The following is a 17485-nucleotide window of genomic DNA, read 5'->3' as shown; positions in this document are numbered from 1 at the left end:
TATAGGGATTTGCAGTTCGCCCGGATAAAGGACAGCACGTTTCAGTTTTATAGTTTTTTATTGTCCGGCGGACGGCACAGCCCCACACACAGGCCTGGCCTGGGCCCCTCCCTTGCTGTTCCTTTTAAGAGCAGCAGCTGAATCTAAGCAAAGGTTGCAAGAGGCTGGAGGTTTACCCAGGAAGATCTGAAATGCAAAGTTGTGGGTTGGAGGAAGAACAAGCCCCCCTAGTCTAGACTGAGACAATCCAGGAGCCAAAGGGAAGGAGGGGTAAGAAGAAAAGACATGTAAACAGTCCTGCTCCTCAGTGCCAAACGGGGATCTCCCTTGGCCTATGGAGCCCCACATTATCGCTGGGTTTGGTTCCTTTCTTCTTCAGGCAAAGTTAATGAAATCAAGCTCCCGTTTCATCCTCAAGGTGACTTCCAGCAGCCCTTTTTCATGGAGGAAGCAGGCCCTCCCACTCTCGGCATCCACGGGATGAGGCAGGTGCAGGAGGAGCTTCCTGGGGAAAAGGACCAGCACAAATGGAATAGCCAGAAGTGCACCCTTTCACCACAGTAGCCACACTGAGAGCCTGAGGCCAGCACTTCATGCCAAGAACCCTGAAGTCTCCAACTGGTATCACAAGGGCCACTCAAGGGAGTCCACAGGCCCCTGTGTAAAGCCACTGGAGGGACAAGAGACTCTTGGCAGGAAGGGCTGGGGAGAAAGGCCCCTCTACCTTCACTTACTTCTGGGGGCTCCGGAGATCCAAAATCTTTTCCTGGATGTCAAGAGTGATGTCCGAAGCCTTTGTGTCTGGCAGCTTGATCTTAATCTGAAGTGAAAGATAGAAGCAGCACATAGACAAGTAAATCAAATCTCCTGGGCTGCCCTTCCTTGGCTGGATCTGACCTCCTGCGACCCCCATCCCATCCAGGGCCCAATGGCAAGTTCGGCGCGGGAGCCTTTTGCCAAAGAGGGCAAGAACAGGGCCAGCACAGGGAGCCAAAAGGGGCCTTGGTAGCTTTGGTCGCTCCCCACCCACAGACCCAGAGGATGAGGGTACCAGTGAAGGTGGGATGGCATCTCCCACTGGGGCAGTCTCTGTGCTGAAGTGAAGGTGTTCGGAATATCACAGACCCTGGGGAAGGGTATCATGGCAGGTGTGCATTTGGGGGAAGCTGTCCCCAAGGCTTCTGTGTGGCTAGGAAATGGTCATGAAAGTCTTGGGCCCCTGGAAGCCAAGGGGAGGCCTCCCTGTGCATCTGCCTGTGCTGGAAGAGGGAGGTTTGCTTCTGGTCACTCCTCACCAGCATGTCCTCACAGCAAGCTGTGGAGGGGTCCTTTCGGCTCATGCCCAGGAACATGTCCTCTGGCCCCACCTGCTGCTTGAACAGGACTTCGTATCTGTGGAAGACAGCAAGTCCAAACCGGTCTTTGTGGGGCTCCTGCACACAAGAACCTGACTTCCTCCCCTTCACTTTTTCGGCTCCTGCTGCTCATTCTACGGCTTGGCAGCCCCCAGACTCCCCCCAGGAACAGCCTCTCCTGCCTCCAGGAGCCACTAAAACACAAGGAAGCTGTGGGGAGCGGGGCTTCTGAGGAGGAGGAGGCTTCGCACAAGCAGCTGCCTGGCAACTCTTTGGCAACCTCTTTCTTTTTGGCTGCATGCCCCTCCCACCCCGGCTGCCTGTTCCTAATACCTCCTGGGAGGGAGGCTGGGCACAGTAGAGCTTTTCCAACCAATTTTAATTATTTTCCATTTGGCAACCATTGATTTTTCTCCCCCTCCAAACCAATTTGTCTAATTCAGAACACAGCAAATTTAGGAACTGCATGTTCCCTTTCTCCCGTTTTTCAAGAAATGAAAAAACATGACTGAAGATGGTATTTTGAGCATGTAATGTGCCTAATATAATTGAGCAAAACAAATTGAGTTATTTCCCCCAAATCACTGGAAGACTGAGTAGACTCCAGAGCCTTATCTAGAGATTTGGTAGCAGTGCTACTGAGGCATGACAGAAACCTGGCATAAGGTGAACAGGCAGATCTTGGATTCAGGGAGGAAGACTCTTTGGGCATGGTCTCTTAAAAATGCAAACAAGTGTTTCTGGGGCTGAGGGTGGGCCTGGACCAAGTCTGTTTATAAGGAGAGGCCTCATATAGATCTCTTGAGTCCCACTTGGAAACTGTGTGAATTTGTCTGCTTGTGGACACAGTTAGCCCAGACATGCAAAAGTGGTAGCAGTAATCAGGTATCAGAAGACAAGCACACAGCTCTCTTTTATACATTCATATTGTTGGAATTCAACCCTACACTGCTTAAGTCTGTAGTCCTCAATGAGAAGCAGATAGAATTAAGCAAAGCTGAGGAAATCCCATCCCCCTCATTTCTGAATGCTTGTTGTTATGTTTTCTCTCCCTCTCTGTCGTTTTTCCTCACATCCTAATGGATGATGTAGAATAGAATTCTTCAGGATGCATGTTCCTTTGTTTTAAGACTGTGTGATCATTCCTTCATTCACCTCCTTTTCTTTCTGAGTCTGGATCTACATTGCCCTAAATCTCAGTATCTGATCCCAGAGTATCTGCTTATCCCAGATTATCTGGCAGTGTAGAGTCATATAATCCAATTCAAAGCAGATAATTTGGGATCAGTTCCTGGGATATAGGATAGTGTAGATCCAGCCGGAGTCTCCCTCTAGTTGTGTGCAAATGGGAAAATGTAGTCTATAGAGATTTTTCCTCTCTTTTTTTGGACTTAGAAGTCGTGGGGTTAGAGAGAAAGTTTAGACCCAATCCTTTTCCATCAAGAAATGTAGTTCTTATGTTTTAATAAACCTTTTTGAAACTTTTAAGATTAACTCTGCTTCTTGCTTCCTTAAACTCAAGGATTCTTTACAGTCACAATACAGCCCTAAGACATATAAATATAATTGTATTAGCAATTTTCACAACTGCACAAAAAATTACTAGTCAAGCTCCCCTGATGGGGGCCCACATACAAACATGCATACATCAAAAGTCTGCCTACTTGGATGCACTTACTCAGGCTGCTCCCGGGGGTCCCAGGGATCGTCGTATTGGGACCCCTCTGGCACCTCATCTGTGCTCCAGATCCCTTTATTATTTTCAGGCTTCACTTGCACTTGAGCAGCAGCTGAGAAGGAGAGAGGGTGGGAGGGAAGAGACCAGTTCCCATGCTCTTCCAAAACACACAGCCCCTCTGCCCTAAAAGGCAGATGCCCACAATCCCCTCTGTGATGACCCATGGGCAATGTAGTCCCATTCCTGGCACTATGGTGCCAGATGAAGAGGAAAACTTGGGTTTTTCACCGTTCCAGCCAGAATTGGAACTTTCCCAGCCAGATTTGGAAACCTTGCACCTGCAAGAGATTTGTCTTCCAGAAGTCTGTCAAACAAGCCCCGAGCCACAATCTCCTACGTTTTCTCGCCATGCTTTTTGTAAACAACAGAGGGGAGTTCAACAGGCGTCCCGCAGGAGTGCTAGGATAGCTGCTAAGCATTCAGCTGATTAAGCCTGCTTTCCATGGGAAACTTTAAGGAGTCATGCATCTGGACTCAGAGAATAGCTTTCGTTTCTGGTTCTCCAGGGAACTGCTCTTTGGTGGGAAAACTAGATCCTATTTAGGTGCTTTGCCCACAAAGGGATCTTGCGGAGTCAATTCGTCAGCAACTGGAGTAGGTTGTGTGTGGACAGCGCTACTCCGCTTCTAAGCCTTTGTTCCTGTTTCCAAGCCTACGTTCCCGTTCCAGCCTTGTTTACCTCCGCGGACCTTGCCTTGCTTCCTAGGACTCAGCCTTGTTTTCCAGGACTCTGCCTTGCCTTGTTTTCCGGATTTTGCCAAGTATTCCACGGATCTTGTTCTTGCTCCTCGTCCTTGTTGCCTTGTATCAAGCCCTGTTTCAAGTTACTCCCTAGCCTCGCTCAAGTTCCATTGGACTAAAGGACCTTGTCATCTCCCCTCACTTTGCCTGGCAAAGTGAGTGTTTCGGTTATTGGATTACAACTTTGGACCTTAATATTTCATATTGGACATTGTTTCTTTGGACTAATTTTGACCTTTCCTGAAAGGTCTATTTCTGGACTATTTCATACACTTGCTTTTATTAACTTTATATATTCCTTCAATAAAGATATTAGATAGAATCTGGCCTCGGTGTATGGTTATTGGTGCTCTGCAGCCTGGGTCGTGACAGTTTGACTCCGCCACCCTAAGCACCAATTAACCTAGGCCAGAATGTCTACCGGAACCGTGCCGGGTGGCCAGCCACTCAGCTACACCATCGACAAGGACGAAGTGGACCGCATCCGTGACAAGCTCAATGCGCAGGATGGAGAAATTAGGGGTTTGAAGGAGCGCGGAATCCGTCTCCCGGCCATGGCGTTGCCAACCAAGTTCTCCGGAGAAGCTTCTAAGGTTCATGTTTTCCGTCGCCAATGCCAGGCTTATCTAGAGGCCCGTGCTGCCGAGTTTCCCCAAGAAGACATCAAGGTGGCGTGGATTTACAGTCTCCTAGACGGGCCAGCGGCCAACTGGGCGACGGCACTGTTCGACCAAGTCTCCCCACATCTAAGATCAGCGCAACACTTCTTGGACCACCTTAAGGCGACTTGGGGGATCGAGGATAATTTGGAGGCAGCCGGCCACAAACTCCGGCGCCTCTCCCAAGGAGACAGACCCTTGTCCCAGTACATAGCCGAGTTCCGAGTGCTGGCCCATAACACCGGCTGGAACGATGTAGCCCTCAGAGGACAATTTCGGGAGGGTCTCAACATCGAGATGCTGGAGGAAATCTCCAAGGTGGATCCTCCACACTCTCTTGAAGCACTCATTGATCAATGTTTACGAGCTGAAGTCATGCTTGCCAACAGAAAGCAATGGATTCGAGGCCAGAGCGGTAGGGCTGGAGCGAAACCTCCCGCTCCCACCGGCGTCCAGCCGCGTCCTGTGTGGAGACCCCCGCCACCAGCCCCATACCCCCGAGGAAGCGAGGAGGTGCCAATGCAGTTGGGCAACGTGCGACCCAGACTAGATGCCGCCGAGAAGGCCCGCCGCCAACGCCTAAATCTCTGTTGGTACTGCGGAAACGGGGGCCACTTTGCCAGAGAGTGTCCAGCCAAAGGGAAGCCCGCCGCTCGTCTGGCGACGGCGTCCTCCACGGAGACGAAGACATCTGAGGCGGCTGGCGCGCAGCCGGCGGGGGAAGCCGGCGACCGGGCGTAGAGAGGCTCGCCAGCCCGGTCAAAAACCCCACTCAAGAGCCGCCAACCGGGGTCCTATTTCTCCTAGTGGTCACCTTGTGGTCAGTGAAAAAAGGACCCGTCATGGTCCATGCCATGATAGACTCAGGAGCCACAAACAATTTCATTGATAGAGAGTATGCCGACTCTCTGGGATTACAATATCATGACTTCAAGAACGCCCGGGTGGTGCAAGCCATCGACGGCCGCCCCCTCAAGACAGGTCCAGTAAGCCAGTGGTCGGAACCCACCAGAATGTGGATAAGGGAACACATGGAAGAGATTTCCTTCTTTGTTACCGAGGTTCCCCATTTCCCTGTGATTTTGGGAATTCCATGGCTGACACTCCACGACCCAAGCATCTCCTGGTCCAACAGAGAACTGCAGTTTGCTTCAAAATATTGCCAAAACCATTGCCTAGTAGCCAAGGTCTGCCATGCCACAGACGCTGAACCCATTATCACCTTGCCCAAGAAGTACTCAGAATATTGGGATGTATTCAATGAAAAAGAAGCCGAGAGACTACCCCCACATAGACCTTATGACTGTGCCATTGACTTGGTGGAGGGGGCCCCGATCCCGCGAGGACACCTCTACTCCCTGACTGAACCAGAGCAAGAAGCTCTCAGGGAGTTCTTAGAGACAAACCTCCGCAAGGGGTTTATTAGACCCTCTCAATCCCCAGCCACTTCCCCAGTGATGTTCGTGAAAAAGAAGTCAGGGGACCTACGCTTGGTGGTGGACTATAGAGCATTGAACAATATCACTAAGCGAAACCGGTATCCCCTGCCTTTGATCTCGGACCTCTTAGACCGGCTTCGAGGGGCTAAGGTTTACACCAAGCTGGATCTTCGAGGAGCTTATAATCTAGTTCGCATCAGGGAAGGGGACGAGTGGAAGACTGCCTTCCAGACTAAATTCGGTTTATTCGAAACCCTGGTCATGAATTTCGGTTTATGTGGAGCTCCCGCAACGTTTCAACATTTTGTCAACGATATCTTTCAGGATTATCTAGACCGGTTCTTGATCATCTACCTGGACGATTTTTTGGTGTTTTCTAGATCGCAATCAGAACATGAGAACCACGTCAGAATGGTGTTACAACGATTGCGGGATCATGGACTTTATGCCAAGCTGGAAAAATGCGCTTTTGATCTACAAGAGGTAGATTTCCTGGGTTATCGTGTCTCGCCACTAGGGCTCACCATGGACCCGGCCAAGGTAACAGCAGTATTGGAATGGCGGGCGCCAACCAACAAGAAAGAGGTGCAACGCTTCTTGGGGTTCGCGAACTACTACCGCAAGTTCATTCCAGACTTTGCTCGCTGGTCTGATCCAATCACCAGCTGCATCCGAGGGAAACAGCCTTTCCGCTGGACAGAGCAAGCTGAGAAAGGATTCCAACAACTAAAGAAATTATTCACGTCACAGCCAATCCTTCAGCACCCAGATCCTGAAACCCCTTTTGTCGTACAGGCGGACGCCTCCGATGTGGCAATTGGAGCGGTACTCTTGCAACCAGTGGGAGAACATCTTCACCCTTGTGCCTTTTACTCTCGTCAACTGACTGCCCCAGAGAGAAACTACACTATTTGGGAAAAGGAACTTTTGGCCATAAAGGCAGCCTTTGAAACTTGGAGACATTGGTTAGAAGGGGCCAAATTTCCCATTGAGGTCCACACTGATCATCGGAATCTAGAACATCTAAGAACTGCTCGCAAACTAAATCAGAGACAACAACGCTGGGCTTTATTCTTTGAGCGTTTTGACTTCCAAATCCATTATGTAACCCCAGCCCAGACCAAACAGGCAGATGCTTTGTCACGAAAACCGGAATATGCTGCAGGGCGCAAGGAGACCTTTGAGTCCCAATTGCTGCAGCCCGAGAACTTTGCCACGCTCACAGTGGGAAACACTAAATCCACCCCAATTGAATCTACTCCCTCAACTCCAGGGCCCCTTTGTGCTCAGGAAATCAGGGCCAGTCAACAAACAGATGCCTGGGCTCAGGATCAACTTCGCCAAGGACTACATTTTCCCTTCTCGCTTAAGGATGGGTTACTTTGCTATAGAAATCATGTCTACATTCCCCCAGGACCGGGCAGAGAAAAGGCACTTCGTCTGTGTCATGACTGTAAGCCAGCAGGGCATTTCGGACTATTTAAAACCATGCATTTGATCCTAAGAGATTTCTGGTGGCCTAAGATCCGCAAGGATGTGGAAAAATATGTCAATACCTGCCCAATATGTCAGCGCTCCAAGACAAGACGGGAGAAGCCCTCGGGGCTTCTGCATCCCCTTCCTACTCCATCTCGCCCATGGGAAATAATCTCTGCGGATTTTATCACTGATCTACCACCTTCCTGCGGATTCACCACGATCCTAGTGGTGGTGGACCTTTTTACCAAGTTAGCCCATTTCATTCCCTGCGATGGCCTTCCCACGGCCAAAGAGACTGCAGATTTATTCCTTCAGCACGTTTTCAGATTGCATGGATTGCCCAAGAGTTTGGTCACAGACCGTGGGTCCCAATTCACCTCTCGTTTCTGGAGAGCACTACAAAAACTATTGGGCATAGACTCTCGTTTATCTTCGGCTCACCATCCACAAACGGATGGGCAGACAGAGCGCACCAATGCCACTCTGGAACAATATCTTCGCTGCTATGTAAACTATCAACAGGACAATTGGGCTTCCCTGTTACCGCTGTCAGAGTTTGCCTATAACAATGGTGTCCAGGCTTCTACTAAAGAAACCCCGTTCTTTGCAAACTACGGCTACCATCCACGTTTCTTCCCTCCTGTTATTGAAACCTCAGAGGTTCCCGCAGCAGAGGACTGGCTGCAAGAACTCACAGCGGTGCAACAACTTTTGCTCCAGCAATTAGACCAAGCCAAGGAGGACTATAAACGCCACGCGGACAAACATCGCCAGTCGGGCCCCGAAATCAAGGTAGGAGATCGGGTTCTTCTGTCCACTCGCTTTTTGCCCTCCCACCGCCCTTGCCGGAAGTTAGATGCCCGTTTCATTGGCCCCTATCCAGTGGTGGCGCAACTTAACCCCGTGACTTTCAAACTCCAACTGCCGCGCTCGATGCGCATTCATCCAGTGTTTCATCGCTCCCTGCTCCTTCCGGCGGATGGTGTGCGCCCTGATGCAGACCGGCCGGCCCCCACTCCTGTTTTAGTGGATGGGGAGGAAGAATTCGAGGTTCAGGACATTTTGGATTCTCGCTTTCACCGCCGCCGCCTGCAATATCTCATTGACTGGGCGGGTTTTGGCCCCGAAGAACGCTCTTGGGTAGACGCTTCCGCAGTCCATGCCCCTGATTTAGCCCGCCGCTTCCATCAGAACTACCCTGCTAAGCCGCGGTCCCGCACTTCGGGGAGAGAGCTCATTTTTGAGAGGGGGCTTGAGGGGGGGGATAGTGTGATGACCCATGGGCAATGTAGTCCCATTCCTGGCACTATGGTGCCAGATGAAGAGGAAAACTTGGGTTTTTCACCGTTCCAGCCAGAATTGGAACTTTCCCAGCCAGATTTGGAAACCTTGCACCTGCAAGAGATTTGTCTTCCAGAAGTCTGTCAAACAAGCCCCGAGCCACAATCTCCTACGTTTTCTCGCCATGCTTTTTGTAAACAACAGAGGGGAGTTCAACAGGCGTCCCGCAGGAGTGCTAGGATAGCTGCTAAGCATTCAGCTGATTAAGCCTGCTTTCCATGGGAAACTTTAAGGAGTCATGCATCTGGACTCAGAGAATAGCTTTCGTTTCTGGTTCTCCAGGGAACTGCTCTTTGGTGGGAAAACTAGATCCTATTTAGGTGCTTTGCCCACAAAGGGATCTTGCGGAGTCAATTCGTCAGCAACTGGAGTAGGTTGTGTGTGGACAGCGCTACTCCGCTTCTAAGCCTTCGTTCCTGTTTCCAAGCCTACGTTCCCGTTCCAGCCTTGTTTACCTCCGCGGACCTTGCCTTGCTTCCTAGGACTCAGCCTTGTTTTCCAGGACTCTGCCTTGCCTTGTTTTCCGGATTTTGCCAAGTATTCCACGGATCTTGTTCTTGCTCCTCGTCCTTGTTGCCTTGTATCAAGCCCTGTTTCAAGTTACTCCCTAGCCTCGCTCAAGTTCCATTGGACTAAAGGACCTTGTCATCTCCCCTCACTTTGCCTGGCAAAGTGAGTGTTTCGGTTATTGGATTACAACTTTGGACCTTAATATTTCATATTGGACATTGTTTCTTTGGACTAATTTTGACCTTTCCTGAAAGGTCTATTTCTGGACTATTTCATACACTTGCTTTTATTAACTTTATATATTCCTTCAATAAAGATATTAGATAGAATCTGGCCTCGGTGTATGGTTATTGGTGCTCTGCAGCCTGGGTCGTGACACCCTCACAGCACAATCACAGACCCAAGCAGCCTCTGAAACAAGGATGGGAGCCCTCGGGACATGGCTGGAACATGGGACGTGTGTGGCAACAATGGTGCCCTGTGTGTTGCAGTTCAACCCCACACTGCTATAGTCCTCAATGAGAAGCAGACAGAATTAAGCAAGGCCGAGGGAAACCCTTCTTTCCCCCTCATTCCCGAAAGACCTTTTGTTGTTCTGTTTTCTCTCACTCTTTGTCTTTTCTCCTCCCACACTAATGGATGATGTAGAATGGAATTCTTCAGGATGCATCTTCTTTTGTTTTAAGACCTCATGGTCATTTGCATTCTGAATACCTCTCTAGTTGTCGTGTGAATGGGAAAATGTGAACTGAGCCCTGCTTATTCTATTTCATTCTATTTCTATTTCATTTCTTCCTCTTCTTCTTCTTGTTATTATTATATTTATTTATACCTTGCTTTTTATCCCCAAAGGGAACTCAAAGTGGCTTGACATAAAAGCATCATTATCCAATTTAAAATATACAAATATACAAACATTAAAACAGAATTAAACAGAAACAGCATTGCAAATTTCAGTTAAAAACCATCAAAACATATTCAACGTGAAAAACCATTGCATCCTCTGACTAGATCGTAAACACCTTCATCTTTATATGCCTGTTTGAATAAAAAGGTTTTAACCTGCTGCCATAGAATCATAGATTCATGAAACCACTTCCCTGGGCAGGGAGTTTCAGAGTCGAGGGGCAGCCACTGAGAAGGCCCGCTCTCTTGTTCCCACCAACTGTATTTGAGATGGAGGTGGGACCGAGAGAAGGGCTCTCCTGAAGATCTCAGGGCCCAGCCAGGTTCGCACAAGGGGATGCGGTCACCCAAATAGACTGAACCTGAACTGCTAAGAGCAAACACTTGATGTTTGTAAGAAAGATGTCTCAAACATATCTGAAACTGGACTGATAAGCTATGTACTTGTTATGCTGAACACACGAAGTTGTGAGTAAACCAAGTGTGTTATTTTACCAAAGCTTACTTCATTTTTGTCTCTTAATAATAATAACAATAACAATAATAATAACTTTATTTATAGACCACCCTATCTCCTCAAGGGGACTCAGGACGGTTTACTCTTGAGTGCATGATACAAAACTAGTTGTTTTTATTTATTTATTTTTATTTATTTATTTATTTTTCAAACTTATATGCCGCCACTCCCCTAGGGCTCGGAGCGGCTTACAAGAACCGGCTAAAATCAACAATTTAAAAAACATTTTAAAAACATCATTTAAAAAAAAATCTTTAAAACATCCTAAAAGCACCTTTTAAAACATCAGCAACAGAACTCAAAAGCCTGCCGAAACAGGTGTGTCTTACATGCCCTGCGGAAGGCCAACAAGTCCCGCAAGGCACGAACTTCAGGTGGCAAGGTGTTCCACAGAGATGGCGCCACTACTGAAAAGGCTCTGCGTCTAGTTGCAGTTAGACGCAAGGTCTTAAAACTGGGGACTTCCAGCAGGTCTTGGTCCTCAGAACGGAGGGATCTCTGGGGTTTGTAAGGGGTGAGGCGGTCCCTCAGGTACATCGGCCCTGGACCATGTAAGGCCTTGAAGGTAAGCACCATCACTTTGAAAGTGATCCGGTGCTCAATTGGTAACCAGTGCAGCTGCCGTAAGATTGGTGTTATGTGGCATCTTATGGGGACTCCCGCAAGGAGCCGGGCAGCTGCATTTTGCACCATTTTGAGCTTCCGGATCACCGACACAGGAAGGCCAATGTAAAGGGCATTACAGTAATCCAGTCTCGAGATGACTGTAGCCTGGATCACTGTAGCCAGGTTGTCCCTAGATAGATAGGGGGCTAGCCGTCTAGCCTGCCGAAGATGAAAAAAGGCAGTTTTGGTAACGGCAGAGACCTGGGCCTGCATCGTCAGTGAAGGGTCCAAGAGGACTCCCAGACTCTTTACTAGTGAAGACGGGCGTAGCACTTCACCATCCAGGGTTGGTAACTGGATATCCCCACTGCCCGGTCGGCCCAGCCATAGGAGCTCCGTCTTTGCTGGATTCACCCTCAAACTACTGGAACGCAACCATCCAATAATGGCCTCGAGGCACTGGTGAAAACTGTCGGGTACAGACTCCGGTTGGCCTTCCATCTTTAACACAAGCTGAGTGTCGTCAGCATATTGATAACACTCGAGCCCGAAATCTCGGACCAGCTGAGCAAGTGGTTGCATATAGATGTTAAACAACAGAGGGGAGAGAATGGCCCCCTGAGGAACCCCACAATGTAGAGGGGACCTCTCAGAGACCAGGCCCCCCCTCTCCACTCGCTGTCCACGGTTGTGAAGAAAGGAGGCCAGCCAATTTAAAGCTGTCCCCCTAACTCCAGCAACGGCAAGGCGGTGGGTCAGAAGATTGTGATCGACTGTGTCAAATGCTGCTGTGAGATCCAATAACACAAGCAACACCGACCCGCCCCGGTCAAGCTGGCATCGGAGATGATCTGTGATGGAAACCAATACAGTCTCTGTCCCATGCCCCGCACGGAAGCCAGACTGGAAAGGATCCAGTCCGGCTGTGTCGTCTAGGAACTGCTGCAGCTGCACCGCTACTGCCCTCTCAATCACCTTGCCCAGAAATGAAAGATTCGAAACTGGGCGGTAGCTGGAGGGAACCAAACGATCTAAATCTGGTTTTTTCAGCAGAGGAGAGACCACTGCCTCTTTTAATCCCTCTGGAAAGACTCCTTGCTCAAGGGAGCTGTTTATTATCTTCAGCAGCGGGTCACGTAATCCCTCCAAGCAGGATTTTACTAACCAAGAGGGACACGGGTCAAGGGAGCAAGTGGTCGGTCTAGCTGCAGCTATGAGCCTATCGAGACCCTCTGCGTCCAGTGGGATGAACTGGTCGAGGGTGGGCCCAGCAAGTGGCCACGGAGTCTCAAGTTCTCTCATTGTATCAGTTGTGGCGGGGAGGTCCCGGCGTAGTAGTGAGATCTTGTCAGCAAAATAGCTTTGAAAAGCCTCGGCTGAAGGGGTCTGATCATCACTTTTTGGGTTGGTAGGAACCGTCGTTAGAGATCTAATTATTTTGAACAATTTTGCCGGGCGTGAGCTGGCGGACTCTATCAAAGAGGCATAGTATACTCTCTTTGCTTCGATGGTAGCATGCTCATAGGACTCCAATAAATGCCCTGTAAGCTGATCTCGAAGCTCTGTCATGAAGTTCTCGCCACACGCCCTCTAGCCGTCTCTTTTCCCGCTTCATCGATCGAAGTTCCTCGGTGAACCAAGGAGACCGATTTCGGCGGGGTTGGAGAGGGCGTCTAGGGGCGATCTCGTCGAGTGCATTGGACAGCCTGATGTTCCACATGTCCACCTGCACATCGATTGAGTCGCTGACAGGCTCCAGGTCCTTCAGAGCATTCTGGAACCTACTAGGTTCCATAAGTCTTCTTGGGCGAGCCCAAATCGGCTCGGCGCCCTTGCCAGGTGGGTAGGCATGCTCCAGCCTGACTCTCAGGGCACAGTGATCTGACCATGGAACCTCTAAAATAGAGGCTTGGGTCACTTGAATTCCTGCGCTGAAGATCAAGTCTAGCGTATGTCCTGCTTGATGCGTGGGCCCAGTACTGCAGAGCAAGAGTCCTAGTGTCTCCATGGTAGACACTAGGTCCATAGCCGCTGCTGAGCAAGAGTCCGTATCAGCGTGGACATTGAAGTCCCCCAGGACAACAAGTCTGGGGAACCTCAAGGACCACTCCGACACAGTCTCGAGCAGCTGGGATAGGCTGTCTGCTGGTGCACTAGGCGCACGGTACACCAGCAGAAAGGCCATGCTCTCAGGGGAATCCCACACCAGACCAACACATTCAGTGCCAGAGATGTCCACAACAGGAACTGCCCTAAGAGAAAAGCTTTCTCGGGAGAGCATAGCCACCCCACCCCCCCGCCTCCCACTCCGCATCTGGCGGGTGATTACATAACCTGGAGATGTTATTTCCTGGAGTAGGATCTCGTCCCCCTCTTGGATCCAGGTTTCAGTGATACACACTAGGTCAGCTCCCTGGTCAGTAAGAAAATCTCTGATAGTAGCAGTTTTATTCCTTATGGACCTAGCATTCACCAACACCAGGGTAGGAGGGGAGGAAACTGGTCGCCTGTCATAGGTGCACTTGGGGATAGGCCGCAGGTCAGAGGGGGGCCGAGTCTTCCGTCGACTCAGCCTCCCTCTAATATTCGGCCTGAGCCTACCGTCATATCTCCCCCTCCCAGAGATCGTAGGAATTCCCATACACAGACCTACTTCTCTTGGGGGCTCTACAGCAGAAACTAGGTGCCCAATGTTCGACTGGCCCCCTGAAAAGGAGGTGGGGCATGGCCAATTACCAAGTGGTCATAAATAGAGCCCTCAAAGTAATGAGGGGCAGGTGTAAAGGCCAGAACACCCGGCCAGCATTGTGGGTGGGGGGGTGATCTAGGGGACGTCAAGTCTAGGTTATGGGAGAGTAGATATATTTTGGGGCACTGAAAAACACTTCTGAAACTCTGCTGTTTTTATGCACTGACATAGTCTCTTTTCTTAACAGATCAGAGACAATAGGTTTGTCTAACACTGAAGACATTGCCTTGCATATTACATTTGGTTGTATACTGTTTGAGAAGATACTACTCAAACAGGTTTTTGGCTCTTCTCTGAAAGGTCATGCTTCTCCAAAAGGTTATTATCTCCAAATGGTTATTAATGCCATGTTCCAAAAATTGGAATTAAAAAGACATCCTTTTCAAAATTCTGATTAACATTGGGCAGATCCCAGTAAACACTCCAGGGCTTTGTATATGTTCTGCACATTCTCATGTCATGGACTCCACTCTGTAGGCCCATTTCTTACTGCAGGTCACTTCTAGTGTGAGAGAATCAGCCGTCTACAAAGATATTGCCCCGAGGATGCCCGGATGTGCTATGATTCAGCAGGGAGGCTTCAAACCACATACTACTTACTACAATGCAGCATGAGCCCTGCCACATGCACAATGAAGGATCATCTCAGAGCGACACCAGAGACACTACAAGTGGCCAGCTTCTGGTTAAAGGAAATCTAGTATAATGCCAAGTTTTTACTTTGTTTGTGTTTTTTGTTTGTTTGAAAAAAAAAATTATAATTTTACCCCCCTGATGTGCGATGGGAAGTTGCTGCTAACTGTGAGAGAAATAAGGTTGAATACTGTGAAAGCCATCCACTGCATGACTATCAGCCTCCTCCCAGTAGACTCAAATGAAGGAAAAGCTTCATGAAAACCACCACTCCTCTTAATGTTCCCCCAGCAATAGCAAGAGTATCCCTCTGGGCAGCTAAACCAGGCAATCCCAACTGGATGGCCTCTCATGAGGATTCTGCCTCCAGGGGCAAACCAAGAATGGGCAACTTGGAAGTCCCTGAACAGCCTCAGAAGCAGAGTGGGTAGATCAAAAGACAACCTGGCAAGATGGTACTACATGGAGGAATCCTCCACCTTGTGTGACTGTGGAGCAGAACAAACAACTCGCATATGTATGCTTGCCCACAATGTCCTGCCTCATGTACGGAGGAAGTTGTTTAAAGCTATGGACAATGTGGTCGTTGTTGCCCGCTTTTGGTCTAAAGCTATTTAGTTGCTTGTGACTCCTTTATTTTATCACTTTTAAACTTATTTTTTATTATAAATAACTTATTTATTATTTATTATGCAATGTGTTATCAAAGGCTTTCATGGCCGGGATCACAGAGTTGTTGTATGTTTTCCGGGCTGTATGGCCATGTTCTAGGAGTATTCTCTCCTGATGTTTCACCCACATCTATGGCAGGCATCCTCAGAGGTTGTGCAATGCTTTTGACACGAAATAAAAAAACAAACCCCCAATTCGCTTCTGACATGATAAATAGATAAATAAATGCGGATGTTAAGGTACCTTATGATCTTGGAGGTATGTGGTGATTATTTGGTTATATTATTGTATTATATATTTATTATATCTTATTCATTTCATCTCCTTATTCTATTATCTTCTTCTTGCCCCCCCCCCCCCCAATGTCTCCCCTCACCTTCCCCTGCAATGGGATTCTTCCCTGGGGCTTCCCATCAGCTTGCATGACGGCCCAGAGTAGGCATGGGCAAAGTACAGTAGAGTCTCACTTATCCAAGACTCGCTTATCCAACATTCTGGATTATCCAACGCATTTTTGTAGTCAATGTTTTCAATACATCATGATATTTTGGTGCTAAATTTGTAAATACAGTAATTACTACATAGCATTACTGTGTATTGAACTAATTTTTCTGTCAAATTTGTTGTCTAACATGATGTTTTGGTGCTTAATTTGTAAAATCATAACCTAATTTGGTGTTTAATAGGCTTCTCCTTAATATCTCCTTATTATCCAACATATTCGCTTATCCAACATTCTGCTGGCCCGTTTATGTTGGATAAGTGAGACTCTACTGTACTCTTTAAATTACCAAGTACTCTTTAAAAACCTTTGAATGAAACTCCAGAATCACTCGCAGTTGAAATCACCACAAGCAGAGTCACTTAGTGTAAGCAATTAGGCACTATGTAAGTATAATACTGTTATATGAGTTACCTTTACTTCTGTTAATACTGCTGGTAAAATACTTGTTTTGTTTTAGATAGAAATTCATTGTTGCTGAGTATAACAACTCCTGAAGAAGGGGATTTTCTCCCTGAAACAGGGTACAAAAATACCCGGGACCCCTGCAGACTTGGGACTTTATTTGGACTTTAATAATAATAATAATAATAATAAAATTTTATTTATACCCCGCCACCATCTCCCCAATGGGGACTCGGGGCGGCTTACATGGGGCCACGCCCAAAACAATACAATGTAAACAGCATATAAAAGAACAGCACAACACAATACAATAAACAATACAGTAAATAATATCCATTACAAAATAAAACAAGGAGACAATAAAAACAAGGGCAGACCACATGAACATTAAGTTAAAACTCGGTGTGAGAAAGACATAAAAATAAAAACCACAGTGAACAGGGTCATAAGGGAGTGGGGTATTCTGGAGGATAGATATTAGAGGGAGCAACGGAAAAGAAATATAAAATGGTTACTCTCCAAAAGCGCAGCGAAAGAGCCATGTTTTCAAGTCTTTCTTGAAGGCTGCTAGTGTGGGGGCTTGCCTAATCTCTTTACTTTCGAAGACTCTTTTGAGTGCGGTGCTCCATCATTATTTTCTTCATTCCAGTATACAGCAACATGACCAACCATCTGTTTAAATTGTTTGGAAGATATTTTCATTGACTATGTATCCTTGAAGCCTATATACATTGGAACCAATACCAGACTTGAATAACTTTTGTGTTAGAGCTGTTGCTCCTTTTCATTTTGTCTGGTACGGCCAAATTGAGCTTTGTACGGGGATCTTTAATAATATATGTTATTTGGACACATTTTCTTTGCACATAGACTATCGTGTGTTTGTATAGATACTTTACAAGTATTCTGGTATTTTGTATAGTTTTGGACTTTAACCCCCAGAATTCCTAACAGCCTCAAGCCCCTTCCTTTTCCCCCTCAGCCGTTTAAGGAAGGGGCCTGAGGCTGTTAGGAATTCTGGGAGTTGAAGACCAAAACACCTGGAGGGCCCAACTTTGCCCAGGCCTGGCCCAGAGAGACTCACCTGTGGGCCCCACCGCCACCTTCGGGGCCCCAATGTGCCCGGGCCCCAGGCTCCTCCCCCGCGAGGAAGAGGCCTCCTCGTCCTCCTCCTCCTGGGGTCCCTCTGAGGGGTCGGAGAGCAGCGCGGCTAGTGCCAACAGGCCACCCCCA

The 17485-nt window shown here is 48.2% G+C and overlaps 1 protein-coding gene across 1 annotated transcript; it reads right to left on the bottom strand.

Moving 5' to 3' along the window:
* Positions 1-80: 80 nt before the first annotated feature.
* dnaaf6 (dynein axonemal assembly factor 6) lies at positions 81-17472 on the bottom strand. The gene is made up of 4 exons (XM_062963742.1): positions 17337-17472; positions 1296-1392; positions 735-820; positions 81-505 (listed from the first exon to the last, which is right to left on the bottom strand). The coding sequence occupies exons 2-4, from the start codon at positions 1350-1352 to the stop codon at positions 376-378; spliced, it is 273 nt and encodes a 90-aa protein (XP_062819812.1). The 5' UTR covers positions 1353-1392; positions 17337-17472; the 3' UTR covers positions 81-375.
* Positions 17473-17485: the final 13 nt, after the last annotated feature.

Source organism: Anolis carolinensis, unplaced genomic scaffold (genome assembly GCF_035594765.1).
Source record: "Anolis carolinensis isolate JA03-04 unplaced genomic scaffold, rAnoCar3.1.pri scaffold_12, whole genome shotgun sequence".
NCBI lineage: Eukaryota > Metazoa > Chordata > Lepidosauria > Squamata > Dactyloidae > Anolis > Anolis carolinensis.
The sequence above is the reverse complement of the archived record's forward strand: the minus strand, read 5'-3'. Positions and strand labels throughout refer to the sequence as shown.